General features: G+C 42.6%; 3 protein-coding genes across 52 annotated transcripts; 2 read left to right on the top strand and 1 right to left on the bottom strand.

Annotated features, from left to right (window-relative positions):
• The first annotated feature begins 683 nt into the window (after positions 1–683).
• On the top strand, positions 684–3,249 carry LOC108885063 (uncharacterized). 50 transcript variants are annotated; one of them, XM_051066810.1, is made up of 12 exons: positions 684–833; positions 910–950; positions 1,021–1,169; positions 1,251–1,324; positions 1,362–1,380; positions 1,759–1,806; positions 1,892–1,987; positions 2,036–2,149; positions 2,228–2,275; positions 2,471–2,977; positions 3,046–3,087; positions 3,164–3,249. In XM_051066810.1, the coding sequence occupies exons 1-10, from the start codon at positions 817–819 to the stop codon at positions 2,951–2,953; spliced, it is 1,089 nt and encodes a 362-aa protein (XP_050922767.1). In that variant the 5' UTR covers positions 684–816; the 3' UTR covers positions 2,954–2,977; positions 3,046–3,087; positions 3,164–3,249. The 50 variants fall into 50 exon arrangements, with proteins under 50 accessions (XP_050922767.1, XP_050922757.1, XP_050922729.1 ...); XM_051066800.1 differs by having other exon boundaries at positions 1,711–1,806; XM_051066772.1 differs by having other exon boundaries at positions 1,362–1,427; positions 1,750–1,806.
• A 727-nt stretch (positions 3,250–3,976) lies between these two features.
• emc9 (ER membrane protein complex subunit 9) lies at positions 3,977–9,050 on the top strand. The gene is made up of 6 exons (XM_018679245.2): positions 3,977–4,168; positions 4,430–4,634; positions 6,338–6,414; positions 6,500–6,569; positions 6,761–6,855; positions 7,641–9,050. The coding sequence occupies exons 2-6, from the start codon at positions 4,440–4,442 to the stop codon at positions 7,819–7,821; spliced, it is 618 nt and encodes a 205-aa protein (XP_018534761.1). The 5' UTR covers positions 3,977–4,168; positions 4,430–4,439; the 3' UTR covers positions 7,822–9,050.
• irf9 (interferon regulatory factor 9) lies at positions 7,944–17,986 on the bottom strand. Its single transcript, XM_018679243.2, is given in 12 exon segments — positions 7,944–10,013; positions 10,719–10,834; positions 11,442–11,745; positions 11,747–11,832; positions 11,930–11,989; positions 12,417–12,486; positions 12,795–12,925; positions 15,630–15,672; positions 15,674–15,811; positions 15,916–16,038; positions 17,393–17,469; positions 17,882–17,986. Coding segments are annotated over 11 exon segments (1,296 nt in total). The 5' UTR covers positions 17,450–17,469; positions 17,882–17,986; the 3' UTR covers positions 7,944–9,845.
• Between the last annotated feature and the right edge of the window lie 1,001 nt (positions 17,987–18,987).

Below are 18,987 nucleotides of genomic sequence, written 5' to 3'. Positions count from 1 at the left end.
TATATTATATTATATTATATTTATTTTATTTTATTTTATTTTATTTTATTTTATTTTATTGGTCCTAATTTACACCTGGGCATCAATAAAATTGTACGTTTTATTTTAGCAAGATAATTTTAAATATACATACAACATTTTACATTCAAAAATATCTTAAGTGAAATTCTAATTGTTGACAATAATGTTCACCCTTCCTCTGTTGGGCTGATTAAATGTCCACAACAAAATAATCATGACATGAAAATGCATGTAACTCCGATTTTAAATGTAATTTGAAGCTACAAGAGCCAAATAATGACATTTATTATGCATGTGTGTGTTAATGCTAGTGAAGCACAACATCCAGTTTCCCTTAAACATTATTTTATTGTGAATAAAGTGATGATTTTAGTTTATTCTGCCCTCTTCTGGATATTTACTGAACCAAACATTTTAAATTATGGTTATAATTTGAAACCATGCTCTGTCAAGTGGATGAAATAGCACGCAGTAATGAAACTGACCAGATACTTCTGCATTTTTGTTCAAATATCTTCTCGATTAGGCTCTAATTCTTGTTTCGTTAGATTCCCACGCTCAAATAAATTGCCATGCCAGCCTTTTCTGGTTCCCATAATGCAGTGGGCCTCTCCTGTCAGATAAGTGGCCACACCTGCCTTCAACTACTCACACCTGTGTCCAGTTAAGCAGCAAATTAAGAGGAGGAACAGTCTATAAAGAGCTCCAGAGTTGACCTCAGCAGCATCTTGCTCTCTGAGTTGTTCAGGTGTGGTTTGGTAGGAGCGTCACTGGCCTACAACTGTGGCCAAAGCCATGGGGTTTTTCTTAAGGTATGTTTTATGTATGTGTTTTTAAATCGTTTAACTCGTATCAAAGCTCGTAGTAACTTGAGGAGGTCTTTTCTAGATGGTTGCTGTTGTCCTTTATTGCTGTAGGAAGACATCCAGGTAAGTTAGTTAACTTGTGAATTTACTCACTCTGGATGGCTGCGTGGACTGAACTGGTTTACTTTATCAGCCCACAGCTTTGGATCTTTTGAGACTTATTGGCATAATGAAGTGCCAGCAGTGGTTTATCAACCACTGTCGCTCAGCTTTAACACCGGGGAGGACTCTTCAGGGAGCCCTGGGCCACTCGGTGATGATTCAAGCTCAAATGCAAACCAGGTAAGAAGCTAAAAGCAAGCAGATAATCCCGAGCGACGGAACAACCAAACCAAATACTCATCCAGTCATTCTCTGCTACAGGTAGTGGGATCTTACCAGCCCCAGCAGCCCGTCTACCAGCCCCAGGTACCCAAGCAGCCCCAACAACCCCAGCACCGTCTACCAGCCCCAGGTACCAAAGCAACCCCAGCAGCCAGTCTACCAGCCCCAGGTACCCAAGCAGCCCAACAACCCCAGCAGCCTGTCTACCAACCACAGGCGCCCCAGCAGCCCAGCCCCAGCAGCCTGTCTACCAGCCCCAGCAGCCCCCAGCAGCAGCCCGTCTACCACCACAGGCGCCCCAGGTACGCAGCAGCCCGTCTACCAACCACAGGCGCCCCAGGTACCCAAGCAACCCCAGCAGTCTACCGTACCCAAGCAACCCCAAAGCCGCCCCAGGTACTCTACCGGCCCCAGCAACCCCAGCAGCCCGTCTACCAACCACAGGCGCCCCAGGTACCCAAGCAACCAGCAGCCCGTCTACCAACCACAGGCGCCCCAGGTACCCAAGCAACCCCAGCAGCCCGTCTACCAACCACAGGCGCCCCAGGTACCCAAGCAACCCCAGCAGCCCGTCTACCAACCACAGGCGCCCCAGGTACCCAAGCAACCCCAACAACCCCAGCAGCCAGTCTACCGCCCAGCAACCCCAGCAGCCCGTCTACCAACCACAGGCGCCCCAGGTACCCAAGCAACCGCAGCAGCCCGTCTACCAACCACAGGCGCCCCAGGTACCCAAGCAACCGCAGCAGCCCGTCTACCAACCACAGGCGCCCCAGGTACCCAAGCAACCCCAGCAGCCCGTCTTCCAACCACAGGCGCCCCAGGTACCCAAGCAACCCCAGCAGCCCGTCTACCAACCACAGGCGCCCCAGGTACCCAAGCAACCCCAACAACCCCAGCAGCCGGTCTACCGGCCCCAGCAACCACAGGCGCCCCAGGTACCCAAGCAACCCCAACAACCCCAGCAACCAGTCTACCGGCCCCAGCAGCCCGTCTACCAACCACAGGCGCCCCAGGTACCCAAGCAACCCCAGCAGCCCGTCTACCAACCACAGGCGCCCCAGGTACCAAAGCAACTGCAGCAGCCCGTCTACCAGCCCCAGGTACCCAAGCAGCCCCAACAACCCCAGCAGCCGGTCTACCGGCCCCAGCAACCACAGGTACCCAAGCAGCCCCAGCAGCCTGTCTACCCCCCAGGTACCAAGCAACCCCAGCAGCCTGTCTACCAGCCCCAGCAGCAGCCTGTCTACCAGCCCCAGGTACCCAAGCAGCCCCAACAACCCCAGCAGCCGGTCTACCGGCCCCAGCAACCACAGGTACCCAAGCAGCCCCAGCAGCCTGTCTACCAGCCCCAGGTACCAAAGCAACCCCAGCAGCCGGTCTACCGGCCCCAGCAACCACAGGCGCCCCAGGTACCAAAGCAACCCCTCTACTGGCGCCAGCAGCCACAGGCACCCAAAGTACCCAAGCCATCTCAGGTGCCCAAGTTCCCTCAGGAACCCAAGCAGCCTGGCTACCCACCCAAGCGGCCCCAGATGCCAAGATACAGGCCTCAGCAGTCACAAGCACCCCTACAACCCCAGGCTCCCACTCAGCCTGGCTACCAGCCTGAGCGGAGCCAGCTGCCTTTCCACCAGCTCAAACGGCCTGGCTTCATGTTCAAGAGGCCCCAGATGTCGCGCTACCTGCCCAAGCAGCCTCAAGCATCCAAACGGCACTTTAACCAGCAGCCACAGAGATAATAGGTACCTAAATGTATTAGTCTGGTAAGCTCTGGTCAATGGCACATTTTTCATTTGCAAGATAAGCAGCATGTAACTTGAATTTCTTACAGGTACAACATCACTGGAGTTGAAGTTGAGGATCAGTGGCCATGGTATGTATGTTATATTAGCCTATGGATAATCCAAATTTTCAAATGCATTTCTTAATCCATGTGTTCTGTGTTTTAGGCACCACGACACTGAAGCTGTTTCACTGATGGTCTTCTGCTGAGCTGCTGTATTGACTTGTCAAATTAAAACCTTGTCATGCCTGATTTCTTGAAAGTTTCTTTTTACAAAACAAGCACATGTAGCTTAATCTGTCGTGACTCTGTAGTGGACTGAATAAAGTTCTGCTCTTGCACTAAACACAACAGCCCATTTTATAACTAAACCTCACGAAGGTTGTCTCAGATCTAAATTATCACATTAGTGCTCCCACCAGGACATGATTTGTTGGGACCAAGTGTAACTTGGTCAACTTTACCAGTTCTTGTAAAACTGCAACATCTGCTTGGCACTAATTGTATCCTGTTTAAGATAGTGGCTCCATCCAGTTTAAATCATAAACTAAAATGCATGTCAGCTGCTTTTGAGTTGAGATTTCACAACTGTTCAAGAAAAGTCTCTTGGCTTTTAATCCATGGCTATATATACTTTCACCCTGGCTTTCTGACTACAAAAGCCATTTTATCCCAGTTTATCAATATTATCAACCTGATATCATTTCATATGAATTATAAAACTGACTTTATGGATATAAAGACATTTTTACTGATTATATACCAATATAAAATCAATTAGTTCCCTAAATTATTATTGTAAATGTCATTTTATCTCATTAATAGACATAAACCCATTTATCCTTACTACATCCCCACCACTAGAGGGAGCACTGCTGTAAAACACAGGCTTTACATTGTAGCCGAAGAAGGCCGAATAAAATGATTGGCGCCTTGTTGGTCCAATCGGATTACAAGACGTCGACGTCACAGCCAATCAAATAATCCTGTGGGCGGAACCAGAAGTAGCCGTTGAGACGCTTTCAATTAGCTGCTAAGAGAACGAACCAAACGTTATAGCTCTTCTGTCGGCGTCTGGAAAACCTACACGAACAGTTAGATTTGATAATCCTCAAGTAAACATTTGCTCATCGAAGCTACATCCTACGTGTATAATTATATTCCTCTTCAGGTAAGATTGAATTCAGCGCTGCTCGGCTAGCTCGTATGCTAATGCTAACATACATAGCAACAACAGCCGGCTGGCAGGTGATTGAGCTACAGCTAGCTAAAAAAAGAAGAAGCACACCCTCGACGCACGACTTTGTGTGCGTTTTGGGTAAATTTGGTTTCATAAAAATGATAATCGTCTTTCACGTGTGTTGCTTGAGTACTGTCAGCTTCTATTAGCGAATTTTTACGCCCAGTTTTACAATACGCGTGTGTATTTCAGTGTAATCACAATGGGTGAGGTGGAGCTGTCCTGTCGGGCTTATGTGAAGATGTACCTGCACGCCTGCCTGTTTCCACGGTGCAGCATCAACGGGCTGCTGTTGTCGTCCAGCTCGGCAGGTGGCGCCGTGTGCGTGACGGACTGCGTGCCGCTGCTTCACTCTCACCTGCCCCTGGCCCCCATCACTCAGCTGGCCCTCACACAGGTAGGACACCCGCTGTCACAGTTTGTTTACACAAGCTCAACGAGTGTACTTGAAGCTGTTTAAAGGTTGTTTTCAGGCACATGCAGCTGTTTAACGGCTTTTATTTATTAGTAAACATCACAGAAAGTGCAGTAAACAGAGAAAAAACTACAATATTTGGTATCTTGTGTCTGTCCTTTGATGTTTAGATGTGTGTCAGGGCTTCTTGCTGCTGTAGAATGAATTTGGGGCCAATCAGGTGCCTCCTAGATAATATTGCATGATGCATAAGAATCTAAATCTCTGAGGTCCCTAAAACTTTTGCGCATATGGCTGTATATCTTTTCAGATCTCTGCAGCCAGGCTCCAAAACCTCATAGAAAACCTTCCGAGAAATTAAATGTACAACCCTCACGCATGGGTGCTGTGTTTGTTTCCACTATATTCCCATTTTTGCCAGTCAATAATTAGATTTTTTTTTTCAAGTTTATTGCGTTTAAAGTTTGTTTTGCATTATTATGAGTAGTCATGTGACTTTACATGTGTTTTTAAAGTAGTATTTTATACAAAGAATACTAATACATCCATCCAACCTGCCAAATGAGGCTGCACAACAACAGGTCTTAATAATAACAATAGTAACAATCATAAAAAGTCAGTCCAAAGTCTCTGACAAGAATAAATATATGGTTTCCAGATCCTCTCATGAACTTTTCTGGCTTCTGAGTCAAATCGTAAGTCACTTCTTCCACAGGCATCAGGACAGCAGCAGGCCACATCCCTTTGCCAAAAATGAGCGCGTGGTTGAATGTGTGACACAGAGTAAACTCTTCAGTAACACAGTCTCCCTCCCAGTGTTGTTGGATAACGTCGCAGGACCAGAACAGACAAATGTAACAAAGATTTGAAGCCTTGCGAAACATTTTCTGGAGCCACAGTGGGGTGAAATATTTTCTGCAGGATTAAATCTCCAAATCATTATCATCTGATTTTGACTGTTTATTTAGGTGTTTCCATAAATTCAGTTTTCACTCTGGATGCAGTCTCTGTCTCAGCTGCCAGGCGTCTTCTATAAATGTCGCCAAAGCAAAGGTTTCCACCTTAAAAAGCTTCATTGAACCTTATAAAACTCTTTATAACCTTATAAATCAGAATACAGAGAGCAGTAAACGAGAAAAAGAAATTCATCTTCAGCAACCTGCAGATCACAATAAACACATAAACGTCGTTCTGTGTTATTAAGCAACGTAATCGTCTTTAATTTGAGTGTAATTTCCAGTCTTGTGTATTTAAATAATCAGCCAGGGAAAGTTCTGTCTCAATATAAATACAAAATGTCTTTAAGTGAAGAAACTTTCCAAACTCCTTAACTCTATGTTTAATATCAACAAAGACAATACATTGAATGAATTCCCTAAAGCAGGACAGTTAACCACTAATTAAATATCATGCCTGGCTGCAGTTCTGACCTTTTAGAGCAGGTTTATGTTGTTCAGACTTTAAGACAGTTCACAGCTGAGTTTACTGTCAAACCACTGATAAAGACACAGTGTTAATGAAAGGTAGAGATACAAGAAAAACCACAGAGTCATGAGGAAAGTCTGTCCTTGATGTTGGCTGCACAGAAAACATTCCTGAGATTTATCTGCAGAGAAAATATTTTCTCTTGCTCGAGGAGATTCCAGCAACGTTTTAAAGTCACAGCCCCGTGTCGTCTGCTTCAGGTGGACGTGTGGTGTTCACAGACGCAGCAGAGGATTGTGGGATATTACCAAGCTAACGCCTGTGTATCAGACAGCAGGTGAGTTCTCCCAGCGCCCCTGATTTCAGCTGAATGTAAACCATCTTTCTTTTTTTTAAACGTCTCTATCTCTTCTACCCAACAGCCCGACACCATGTGCACTGAAGATAGCTGATAAGATTGCTGAGCAGTTTGATAATGCAGTTTTGTTAATGGTAAGTAACAAAAACAATCTGATTTAACACCTTTCTGCTTTGGTCCATAAGAGACATTAGACCTGGAACAAGAAGGTAATTGATGAGAAACTGTGCTGAAGCTTTTATCCTCCTGTTTTTTAAGGCATCACTTCGGTCTTTGCAGGTTAAGATGTTCAATTTCACGAATGATTCTCTGTTTTCTTTCACAGCTCGACGGCGGTAAAATGTCTCCAGATTATCGGGTTCCTCCCATCGTGATGTACGAGCGCAAAGATTCAAGATGGACGCTCAAAGACAAACACACGTAAGCAACAGCTGGTGGTGATCGTGGGTCGGGGGACGTCTCCAGGTCTTGAAAAGCCTTGTTACTCACCTCTAAACTAAAAGTGGGATTTTCTGATTGTGGATTAAGATGCATGAGGCTGATAAACCCTTAAACTATCTTAACCTGAACCTGTAGAAACCCTTTAAACAAACTCAGTCCTATCCAGGTCTGAAAAACTGAAGTTCCAGTCTGAGTGATGTTTGTTTGGACAAGCATCTGGTCGGAGATGAAGCGCTGCCTGGAAAATTCATTTCAGAGCAAAAAAAATCTGTTGTCTCAGCCAAATGCTTCTTTTTTCTAATGTTCCTTAACTTAAATTTAAGTAATCGCTGCTGCTGCATTTGATTTAGAGAACAAACAGGAACAAAAGTATATTAAAGATGAGGCGTGAAGGCATTCCTGCCATCCAGCCACCTGTTTTTATGCTTAAAAAAAGGAAAAACTTGAGTGGAAGTGACAGAAATTACTCTGCAAAAACATGAAGGATGAAAACAGCAGGGATGTCAGAAGCGTACGTAACTTTCCTTCTGATCTATATCATCATAGTGGATCATAAAAACACCACAAGAGACTAATTAATACATGTATATTGAAGCTAATTAAAATGTCACTGTACAGAGCTGCTAATGCCTCTACTCTTTAAATGAAATAGACGCGCTGATTTCATGTTTGTGTCGTTAAATTCACTTAGACATAAATGAAAACACATCGTTTGATATTTTTAGACATTCTAAAACATGCGCGTCCCGTCCCGTCTCCTTCAGGATAATGCTGCGGCAGTGGGAGGAGACCCGGGCGATAGCCGGTCAGATGCTGGAGTCGGGCGATCACACGCTCCTGGTGGATTTCGACAGCCACTTGGACGACATCACAAAGGACTGGACCAATCAGAAGCTGAACACCAAGATAGCCGAGCTCGCCTCGCCGGCCAACGGGAACATCTAACGCCGAGAAGTAGCACCAGTTTGTACCGGAGCCCAGATTTATTTATGTTCCGACCCGACGTCATCGCTGACGTACAAATGTGACTTTTATTATTATTTTTAATAACCCGACACGACCACATGTTCACAGAGTTTAGGGAAGACGTTTATTTTAATGCATTTTCTGAACAGGAACATTACATAGAACATGCATAAATAACTAAATATTTACAGCTTGGTAGATCTCTGAGTCTTCCACCCCCTCCCCTTCAAACACCCCCCCACCCCCCCAGAGTGTGCCTTGTGGTCCGGCCCAGTACCCCTGCTGATTTAAAGGAAAAATCCACCTTAAAAAATATTTTTAAAAACACCTTTAACACTGTTACCAAGCACCTGTGGATAGCACTCATCTTTGGCCCTGTCTTGTCACCTGATGCTACACTACTGTTACTCCTACATATATTACAAGCAGCAGGGGGTGGACAAAATAACGGAAACACCTTACAGTACTAAAGTCCTGCAGTGAATACTGGTTTGTTGAAGCTTAAAATGTTTGTTTATTCAGGTTGAGAGTCAGGATTAAGGTGGTAGTAGTAAGTTTTGGTGCCTCACATGGACTCTTCTTCTAACATACTCTGTTACGTGACAGTTTAACAGCATTATTTGCAGCTTTTGCACCAGAAATCTGTCAGTTCGTACCTCTGTTTATTGTGCAGCAGCCTCGCTCACCTAAACTGACATTTCATAAACATTTCAAGAGGATATGTCTCATAAATCATCGCCAGTTCTTTTCAAAAACAGTCAACCGTGAGAAGAAAGAGGAACAGTGCTGCACACAAGAACGCACGTTCGTTTAACAGGATATTTGCAGTTTGGCAAACTCGGTAAAACTCTCAACAAAGACACAAACACTCTGAGCTTCAGCAGAGTGTATTCACTGCAGGGCTGCTGTACAGGATGATGAGATGTTTCTGCTCCTAAGCTGAAATCCAGTTTTAAAACTTGTCGGAATTATGTTGAAACTCTCAAAACGCTAATCAAGTTTCACTCACTCTCTGCAGGAGAGCAGGCGGTTGAGGTTCAGTGGGCACACTCTTGTAAATTAGATTAACTATAACTTCTAAAAAAAAACTGCACTGAAATGGATGATTTCTGACACGCAGCTTTGTGTGAGTGCAGCGGTCTGTCCCATCTCTCGTTAACAGTGTGAATCCTTTTTTTTCATCTATTAAAAGAACAACGATGAACTCACGATTGTATGTACATTCATGTTTTTGTTTGTTTCTACCAAGAAAAAGGATTAAGTCTGAGCTGGATTGGAATAGATGAAGAGGAATTACGTCACAAAAACGATTATACTTTTTTTCTCACTACTGCTCTACTGAACTACGTTGGATTGTTATTGCAGCTACAACTTTATTATTATATTTATGGTGTTTCCCTTTTATTTTACAGTAAAATGAATATTTGACATGTAAAGGTTTCTATAGTGCTGTAGTATAAACGGTTATCAGCTGATCAAAGCCGTGGTTCCCAACTTTTTTTTAACGTTTGACCCCTTTAAAACAATGTGTGCAAACTGTAAAGCAAGCCTCAAATGATCCAGTAATTTATATCAACAGTTTAAAAAAAGCAAAGATTACAGAATGTCGGCGACGTGGATTGAACCCGGTGAGGGTCTCGACCCAGACGTTGGGAGCCACCGGCTCTGTGCTAGTTTACACGTAGTGCTTCCAGTACACCAACTTATCTCTACGAGGACATACGGGGCCAGAGTCCAAAAAAATCACATTTTCAGAGGATTTAAAGCTCCAATCCCTAGATTTCTATATGTTCTATAAGTGCTCTTGTCTTGTTTTGTGCTGTCTGCTCAGGCTTCATAAACTGGAGGCTCTTATTTTGACATCGGCTATCATTCAGGGAGAATTCGGATTCTAATTTGGACAAATAAAATCCCACCGCTCAGCCCCGTGTGGCCTCAACGGGTCCAAACGTGGGGCATGTCTTATTTATTTTTTAATAACAAACACCGCTTGCCTAAAGTGCTCAGAGAGTCCCACAGGCGTTCATCTCAGACGTCGGCGTCGGCACGGTGACCAGGTTCAGAGTTATTTCTCCCAGCGGAGACTGGCTGGCCAGAGACTGGAGGATGGTGATGGATTCAAAGAAGGACTGGGTGTTCTGGACCTGCTCCTCTGCCCATGGTAAAGTGATCTGCAGCGGAGGAAGAGAAGCAGGTAAAATGACCGTTTAATTCAATCTCACGTGGTGTGGCCGCTGCTCTTCTCTGTCTCTGTTTCCAGATAATTTCTTGGAAACTTTCCTCATAATTTCCTAAGAAATGAGTTGATATTTATTTGTAAATTAGTCGGATATTATCACGAAAGGACGACGCAATTTGGCACTAACTGTAGGCAAATGAAGAAAGTGCTTTTTGTAACAGTTTTAAAGTGTCTGCTCGTTATATTTGAGTTTTTAAAGAACAAAATTAAGTCGTCGTTAAATGAGAAATGGTTAATAAACTGACGTCCATATGTTTCTGTAAATTCCTTTAAAACATGTTTTGGATTGCATCTACAGTGGAAGTTCCTCAGTTGTGTGTTTGAAACTGATGATGATCGACAAACAAAAACGCACTCGTTCCTATTAAATTTCACCAACTCAGCAGCTGCACCGACCAAAGTGTAATTTCCAGAGTCCAGACCTGGGAAATATCGTAGTAATTTCCAGCTAAATTTAAGGACGTGATGAAAAAATTATCTGGAAAATACAGAGCACGTAAAATAAAACTTCACCACCTTCTGTGTCCAAGTTAAAACACTTTAATCGTGTTGTACGTTTGAGTCGGTCGCTTGAAAAATGACAAAACCATGTGAAATTTTCTGGTTAAGCAGTGTGAGGTGGTGCACACACCTTTACCTGAACAATAATGAGTTTTCTGGATGGGTCCTCAGTGTTACTCAACTCTTCTCCAAAACACAGAGTGATGCCGCACTGAGGAGGCTCGCCGCCGTTTGTCCGGAAGTGATCCAGCTCTGAACGACGGGGCGAGAAAAAGTGAGTTAAATACACAATCATTTGTACTTTAATCTCACTGGATGGAGATTAGACTGGTCATTTTAGTCTCAAATACACTGAACAAGATATTCAGGGCTGATTATTGTTATTATCAGTTAGTTTCTCTGTCATTTCATCTGTATAGCAGCAGAAAACAGTTGAAATGTCTTCAGATTTTTTGTTTGACCTGACCGAGTGTGTAAAATCTCACCACACAGAAGCGGAAACCAGAGAATATTTGGCTTTTTTTGCTTGAAAAATGATGATGAACACAGCTGCCGAATCATTTTCTATCAACTAAAATGATCCAATTTGTTCATTTTTTAAGTGGAGTTAAAATAAACCAACTATCAGGCCACGTTCATACACATTTAACTGACATAAATAACAGTTTCAGGTTAAAATAACCATCTTAAGCTCTAACTCTGATTATCTAAAGTTCCTTTAGACACAAACCTCTAACTGTTAAATGTGCAGGTGGAGGTCAGACCTTTTTTTTTGCATAACTATTAAAGAATAAATCAGGAAAAGTTCTTTAAACTAGTTTGTTTCTGAGTGGGCAGTGGAGCTGGGGATCGAACTCACGTTGCTTGAAGGTGTCTTTGCTGAAGAGCAGCACCGGCTCAGTGTTCCTCTCCATCTTGTGCAGGCCCGGCGTGGTCGTGTGCGGCCCCGTCCAGAAGACCCGCCCCTGGCAGAACCTCTTCCCGTACACCCCCTGCGGCGTGGAGGTCAGCACCACCCCTTTCTCCATGAAGGGCAGGAGGGTGAACAGCGCCTGCAGCTCCTGGCCGGCCGGCAGCGTGGACGGCGGCTCCGGCAGAGGGATGCGCGGGAACCGGACTTTCAGGGCGGCTGGCGTCGGGGCACCGAGGGAGGAAGGCAGGTATCGTTATCCGCACGTCAGTGCCCTGAATCTGACGCTTGAGAACCTCCTGTCCTAAATAATGGACCGCCACGTTGAAAGAGTCCTGAACTGTAGAGATAGAAACAGACAGGAAAGAAGCTTTACCTTTCAAAATAAAAGACATCTATGTCTGCTGCTCGGCTCTAAATGTTTTCCATTTGATTACCTCCTTGAGGAGCAGGGACGCTCTCCTCGATTCGCACGTCCAGCGTGATCTCATCGACCACTGCAGAGACAGAGAGAGACAGGAAATTAAATGTGATAAATGGACTATGAGATAATGGCGCTCTGTAACCGGAGCGGGCTCTCCATTTCGTCGGCGGATGAGAAAACATTTCGATGAGCTCATGGAAACAGCTTGCCCTGAGAAATCGGGTTATGCGGGAAGTTTCAAGCCTGTCATACACGCAGCAGGCCAGTAATCCGATTACTCCCCCACCCCTGACTTTTATTTGGGAAAGACGGCGGGCTCTGTAGTGACAGCACAGCTCACAAACGTGATTTTTATAAAACAGCAGACGCCAAATTATACACACAGACTCGTCTAATGCTAATGAGACGCCTGGTTATGTAGGAGAAATCACTTCAGGTCCACAGATCCATATCTCAGCAACATGCTTTTATGTAATTAGACTGAATGCAGTTACACTCACAGTCTCTCTGGATGGTGGTGGTGTGCTGCACAGGCTCTTCTGTCTGGATCAGCAGAGGGTCTTCAACACACTGAGAATCAGAAAAGATTGCAGCTTAAAGACAAGTTTTTTTATCTCTCAGGGACAAAGAACGAGTTCAGCAGATGGATGGAAGCTTTAGCTCAGGTGCTAACAGTTGTTTAGCCTCGTTACAGCGTGTCAGACACATTATATCAGATATAAACTCAACAAATTAAACACACAACACTCTTGTACAGTAGTGAGAGACTGAGAAAATTATCTTACACATACAAACACTTGGGCAGGAATCCAAAGTCCTGGCAGCCTGTGTCTGTTTCTTTAAGATTAAAGCTAACATGACAAAAACAACTAACTCACCAGCTGAGACGTGACCTCCTCCGTCTTTATCTTCTTGACGTGACTGACGTCGTCGCTCTCGGCCTTGCTGCTCCTCCTTTTCGACCTCCGGCCAGGCTTCTCTTTGCATTTCTTCTCGGGCACCACCAAACCTAAACAGCCAGGAAAAGAAATAATTAACTACGTCTTTGGAAAAGCATCCGATCAGTCAAAAACAGCGAATAACCAGTATTGTAGGTGCGTATAAACAAAGACGAATGAGACAGCCTCTTCCAGTGAATGTACTCGTCCCAGGCAGTGGGTGTGTTGATGTTGGCTGACCTCTCCGGCCTTCACCGCTCCACTGACTAAGCAAAATAGCTGAGGCTGAGGTGCAACAAGTCCCTTGATCTGTTCTTGCCTTTTGTCCTGCGCTCTCAATCAATCATTATACTCATTTCCAGAGCAGATTAATTTCAGGAAAACACGCAACGGTATCTTTAGGAAACGTAAATAGTGTAACTTTATTCTCGTCTTCCACTGGAAAACAGCTGAGTTTATTTTTCCTCATTTAAAGCCTGAGTGATTAATAAAAGGAATAAAACAAAAAGCAGTCAGTCAGCGTCTGGCCTGTTCTCACTGGGTCACCGTGTTAGAGCGAGGCATGGCAGACCTTTAAAAGGTCAATTACGCAGAAAATAGAACCGAAAAAGAAACAGATTTAGAGCAGTAAACAAAAGTTGTACCTTGTGGATTAAAAAACAAACAACAATCATGTCAATAAATGCCTGTTCTCATGATTCAGGAACTAAATATTTTAAGCAGAAGGTTATCAGCTACATAACAAGAGCAGAGAGCAAACAGCAAAGCTCATAAATGCCTGATAAATAACTGATATGTCATGTAACGCTTGTAGACATTCCTCCTTAATTAAAACAAAGTACCAAAATCTGTAGAAACACAAGTGACAACCAGGTCAAGAGGCCAAAGGTCAAACCCACAACGGCCTCACTGCATTCAGGCAGATTATAAAATGGAGAAGTTTGAGGAAACATTGTGTTTTAGAGCTAAAAAGAAGAAGAGGCTGAATGTGACTCAGTGTGGAAAACGTGGAGAGGTGTTTTCTTAAGAAGTGCTCAATAAAAGATTGTTACAACACGAGGTGGAGCGGTTTCTACAGCCACGTTGTGTAACGTTTTAATCAGTGTTTTCGTACTAATGTTTTTGGGTGTGAGTCTGCTGTGGGCAAATGTTACTGAGGTGGAATACTTTAAACTTTGCAGATAACACACTGTAGACCGAAATAAAAGCCTCTAGTCTGTCTGTGAACTCCACCCTCAGATACTGTGCAATATTTATCCCAAACAAAATAATAATCACACTAGTAATACTGCTTTCCAGTTTATATGTCAAACAGTGAGTGGACCTTTGGTCATCAACCTGCCAAACAGGCAGAGGGATAAAACTATAACACCTGAAACTGTGATACATAATTAGTCACTGACAAGTCAAATGACATGTCCATATACTCCACATACTGGATGGTTCCAGCTCCTCCAGTTTTTGTAAATCTTCCTCTTATTTTCTGAAGTTTAACTCCAGGATTAACTGGAAAATACTAGTCTATCCAAGCCAAGTATGTATATTTGCGCACAGCTGGACACTAAAAGCAACAGTATGTAACTCTTTCACCTTAAAATAATCATAATAATAATCATTTTGATGCTGCACTGACGTGTAACGGGGAGAATGGCGCCTATTTCATTCGCGCCGCGCCCCAAACGCCTCGTCTTGCACTATGTAGTTTTGCTAAACGATCACACTCAGAAGAAAGTAGCTCTGTAATTCTTTATGTCATTTATCAGCAAACCCCTTCGGTCAATTTTGTTGCTGGCGCTCATCAAAAGTTACGTGGTGTTGCTTTCATTTACCAATGTGTTAAACACAGAAAATCATTATGAAACTACGTCTATTTAATGTGGGTTTTAAGGTTAACGCTGTGTGAGATGTGTCACTACTACTCCCTCGACCTTTGTGTACTGAATTCAAGCCTTTTTATTTGTTTGATGCCTAAAACTTTACATATTGTACGCACACTCTAGAGCTTTTAATCCCTGATCCAAAGTAGTCTCAGGTTTCAGGTGGGGTATAGGTTTGGTTGTTTGACATATGTTGGTGACAGGACACACCTGTACACCGGTGTACCTGTGGCTACTCTGACTGCCTGCCCTCATTTGATAACAGCTTATATTACATGTTTGTTGACATTTAAAGGTCTTAATTATGTCTGTTCACAATCTGGCTACGTGTACAACTGCTAAGCAACAATAATATGTGTCATTGATAACGTATGAGGTTGCGTATTAACAGTTTCCATCAACAACAACTCAGGGTTTCAGTAAAACTTTGTCTTTCTGACTTTGTTTTCTAACGTGTGATCTCGTCTTTTACATTCAGGTCTCATGTGGATGAGGACTGAACTGTCAGGTCCAGCTGGGAAAGAAGTTCTGAATCAAACCAACGACGTTCGTCTGGACCAAGAGTGACATCGACTAAGGCAGCGTCCCAGGTAAGGCAGAAGTTTTTGTACGATATTATGAGATGTCGACAGGGTTAGAAGAAGTAAAGAGCAACCAACAGCCACTTAATCTGCCCATTCTTTTTTTAAAATTAACTCATTACATCCAAAAATAGTTTCTTGTATTCAAGGTGACGCCTACAAATGAAAATCTAAACCCCTGAACATTCAAATATTGAGTGTCGTCACTTAAAACGTCCAAAATCGTATAAATACGAAGGTGTACCGCAGATGTAACGTTCTTAATGCGTCGTTTAAATCTAAGCGGAGTATCGTCGGCATAGAAGCGCAAGTCTCACCCTGCTCGCTGAAGGGGACCAGGCGGTAGACCTTGTAGGGTTCAGGAGATGTCCAGCTGGGCTCGATCCATCACCTCCTTAAACTCCGGACTCTTGTTGAGGGCGCAGCGCAGACGGGTCTTCCAGGAGGCCGGGTTGTCCTGCCCCGCATCGGTCAACTTCCCTTTGAACTCTGCCCACGCCTGCAGAGGAAAACGCAGATGTTTTGAGCTTTGAGAATAAAACTGTCACAGGGCCTAAATTTGAGTCAGGGGAAAAAAAAGGGGGGAGGGGGAGGCATCTTGACCTTGAAGATGGCGGCGTCCTCGTCTTTGCGGAAGTCCTGTTTCCCAGCGTGTTTCCACGGGATGCGGAACATAGTTTTGGCCTCGTCGTCCCACACCAGCCCGGGGTATTTCCCACTGCTGACCTGCAAGCGTCAAAAACGCACAAAAGATGAGTTTGATTTACTCACATTATACACAGATTTTATGCCCCGAGTTTAACCTCTCAGGCTACTGGTGGGTGAATACCTGCAGACACTACTCAGGGCCTAAAAAACCCACATTGAGTCATTCATATTTGACAAAAATTAAAACATTAGTCAGTGATTAGACAGTAAAGACGTACATACAACATTAACCTATCACTAAATATCAGGTTTATTAATGTAGAGCTGCAAGGTTTAGTCAATTTATTGATTAGTTGATCAACAGAAAATTAATTGGCAACTGTTTTGTTGATCATTTTAGTCATTTTTATAAAATAAAATATCAAATATTTGCAAATTCCAGCATCTGAAATGTAAAGATTTCATGCTTTTCTCTGTCATATATGACATATGAGTAATTATAAAAGGTATTTTTCACTATTTCTTGATATTTTCTGGACAAAACAATTATCGATTAGTCAAGGAACCAGTAGCGAGTTAAGTTAATGAGCAGTAGCTAAAAATGTGGTGGCTGTTGCTCCTTAAATGCGAGGACTTGCTACTTTCCTCTGTTTTAAATGACTGCAAATTAAATATGGTCCAATTTTGGTTTGTTGGTTGGACAAAACAAGACATTTGAAGACATAGAGATTTTATATAATTTGACTTTTTATGGAAATAAGAAGTAACAGCAGCCCTGCAGGTGTCTGTTTATAATACAAATATGATTTAATATGTTCAAATTTATCACATAAGGATCATTTTTACCTTGTTGGGCCATGATTGGCTTACAGTTTTATCGTAATGACTTAACAACTGACTTAAAATTAATTACCCAGAAGCTTCCATTTAACCTAAATTTAAAAGTGTTAGTTTTGTTCTAAATACATGAATGAAATCATTTAAATTATCAGTTGACAGTTAAAAACAGTCAGCATCCACAGTAATAACTCAGGTTGGTATTAAAACTATGTGAAAAATGCTGCTGTGGCTGCTGAGTGGTGTTTTTGATCAGCTGTTTGGTCTATGACATGTCAGGAAATGGTGAAAAAAATAACATTAACATAACATTTCCATATATCCGAGTTATGTCTTGTGCAACCACCCCAAAAACACAAAGTATTCAGGGTGAAGTCATCGAGGACAATGAACTGATTATTTAGTCCTAGAAAGAAAAACAGAAATGTGTGTTTTTATGATGTGAGAGGAAGCCTCTGTCTCTTTTCCCTTTCCATCTCCCCCCCTCCCCTCTCCTATTTCCCTTTCCCTCACCCTAACAACCCCCCCCCCCCCCCCCCCTTTATTTTTCCGCCTCACACGCCCACATTAAAAACACACACGCACACACACACACCTGCTCCACGATCCAGTTGCGCAGTCTGCGAGTGGATCGCATTCTCCCCGCTGCCATGTCTCCAAAAACAAAAGAACCTAAAAAATACCCCGGAGACACAAACAAGAAGCCGCCACCATCAGATGCATGTGACAACATGTCCTCACAGCGGCACTTCAGTAACGTTTTAATCATCAGAAGTATTAGAATTAACCAATAAGAAGAAGAACAAACAAAAATATGAGCGAAAAGGTTTAAAATGACATTTACTTTAATTTGCAAATGTCGATTTAAGCCGCGTGCGTGCAGCCTCCGCTTAACACGAGACATTAACTCCCCACCACAAAAAGAACTTTCTTAAATGTACAATTTTTTAAATGAAGTCTGGTATGAGGGAAAACAAATCATAAGCTGCATCCGCTGCCGCCGGAGTGTAGAGATATTTATAAGGACATCAAATATAGTCGCTAAGACGTGCGAATTAAGGAAGTAGATTTAAGTTTCGTTTACCTTTTGGTTGTGATTTCCTCCGCGGTACGTGCGGACTGCTGAGTGTCGGCTCTATGGCTGTGCGGTCTGGTCTCCGCTGCCTTTCAGCAGGCGCTCCTGTTCCTGGAAGTCACGTGGTTTATGCGAAACGGTGTGCGGGGCCGCCGCTAGGGGCGATAACGGGCACACAGAGAAATAATGATACATTGTACAGTACAGTGTTCTAAAGGGACAAAGTTCGTGGCTTTAAAAGTAACTAAAGACTCATTATTTTAGAGAGAAGTAAAACTGAACTGAAAGTCTTATAAAATAAAAGTAGTCAAAGTAGAAAAAGCTGCGTTTTACTGTTGGAAAAATTCTGAAAATAGTCAGAATGTCTATGTTTTGTTTAACCAAACCTCAACATATAAGAATAAAATAAACTAATTTAAATGAAAAGCAGCAAATTGTATGAAATATTTGTGCAAAATGATTTAATTGGCAGCAATTATCAGAACATATAGTAATCAATATCCTGTTGAGTAGTTTTATTCTAATGCAAAACATCTTTGTGTGATTAGTTTGCAAATTGTAATTTGTAAGGTAACTTTAGTGTAATAAATGTAGTGGAGTAGAAGCATAAAATAACATGAAAATACTGTTGTGAAGTAGAAGCACCTGTACTTATATTCACACGAATTAGTGTGATATAACTGTCTGTTAATAGAAATGGCCTTATTTTCTTTATTAAATTAATTATATGAATGATGCCACAGCTTAAAAAGTTAGTGTCAAGTTATAATTTTACAATTTTACAGTCTTAAATTCAGAATTTGCGATTCATATTTGTTTTGTTTAATCAATTTAGTGTTTGTGAGGCTTTTCATGTTGAATAGAAACTACATAGAATTAAAAATACATATTTTTATGGGATTTATTCATGTATGTTTTAATATGCAACACTCTGTGTAGCATACAAAATAGATATAAAGTCACTATTAAATGCTTTAAAGCATAGTCTATGTGACACTAAATGAAGTTTTAATACCAAAAAAAAGGAAAAAATCTGTGGAAGCTCTGGTATGTAAGTGGTTTTTAAAAAAACCTTTACAGGACAAAGTAGATCTATCCCAAGATTTAAATGAAAT

Source organism: Lates calcarifer, linkage group LG24 (genome assembly GCF_001640805.2).
Source record: "Lates calcarifer isolate ASB-BC8 linkage group LG24, TLL_Latcal_v3, whole genome shotgun sequence".
Classification (NCBI taxonomy): domain Eukaryota; kingdom Metazoa; phylum Chordata; class Actinopteri; family Centropomidae; genus Lates; species Lates calcarifer.
The sequence above is the reverse complement of the archived record's forward strand: the minus strand, read 5'-3'. Positions and strand labels throughout refer to the sequence as shown.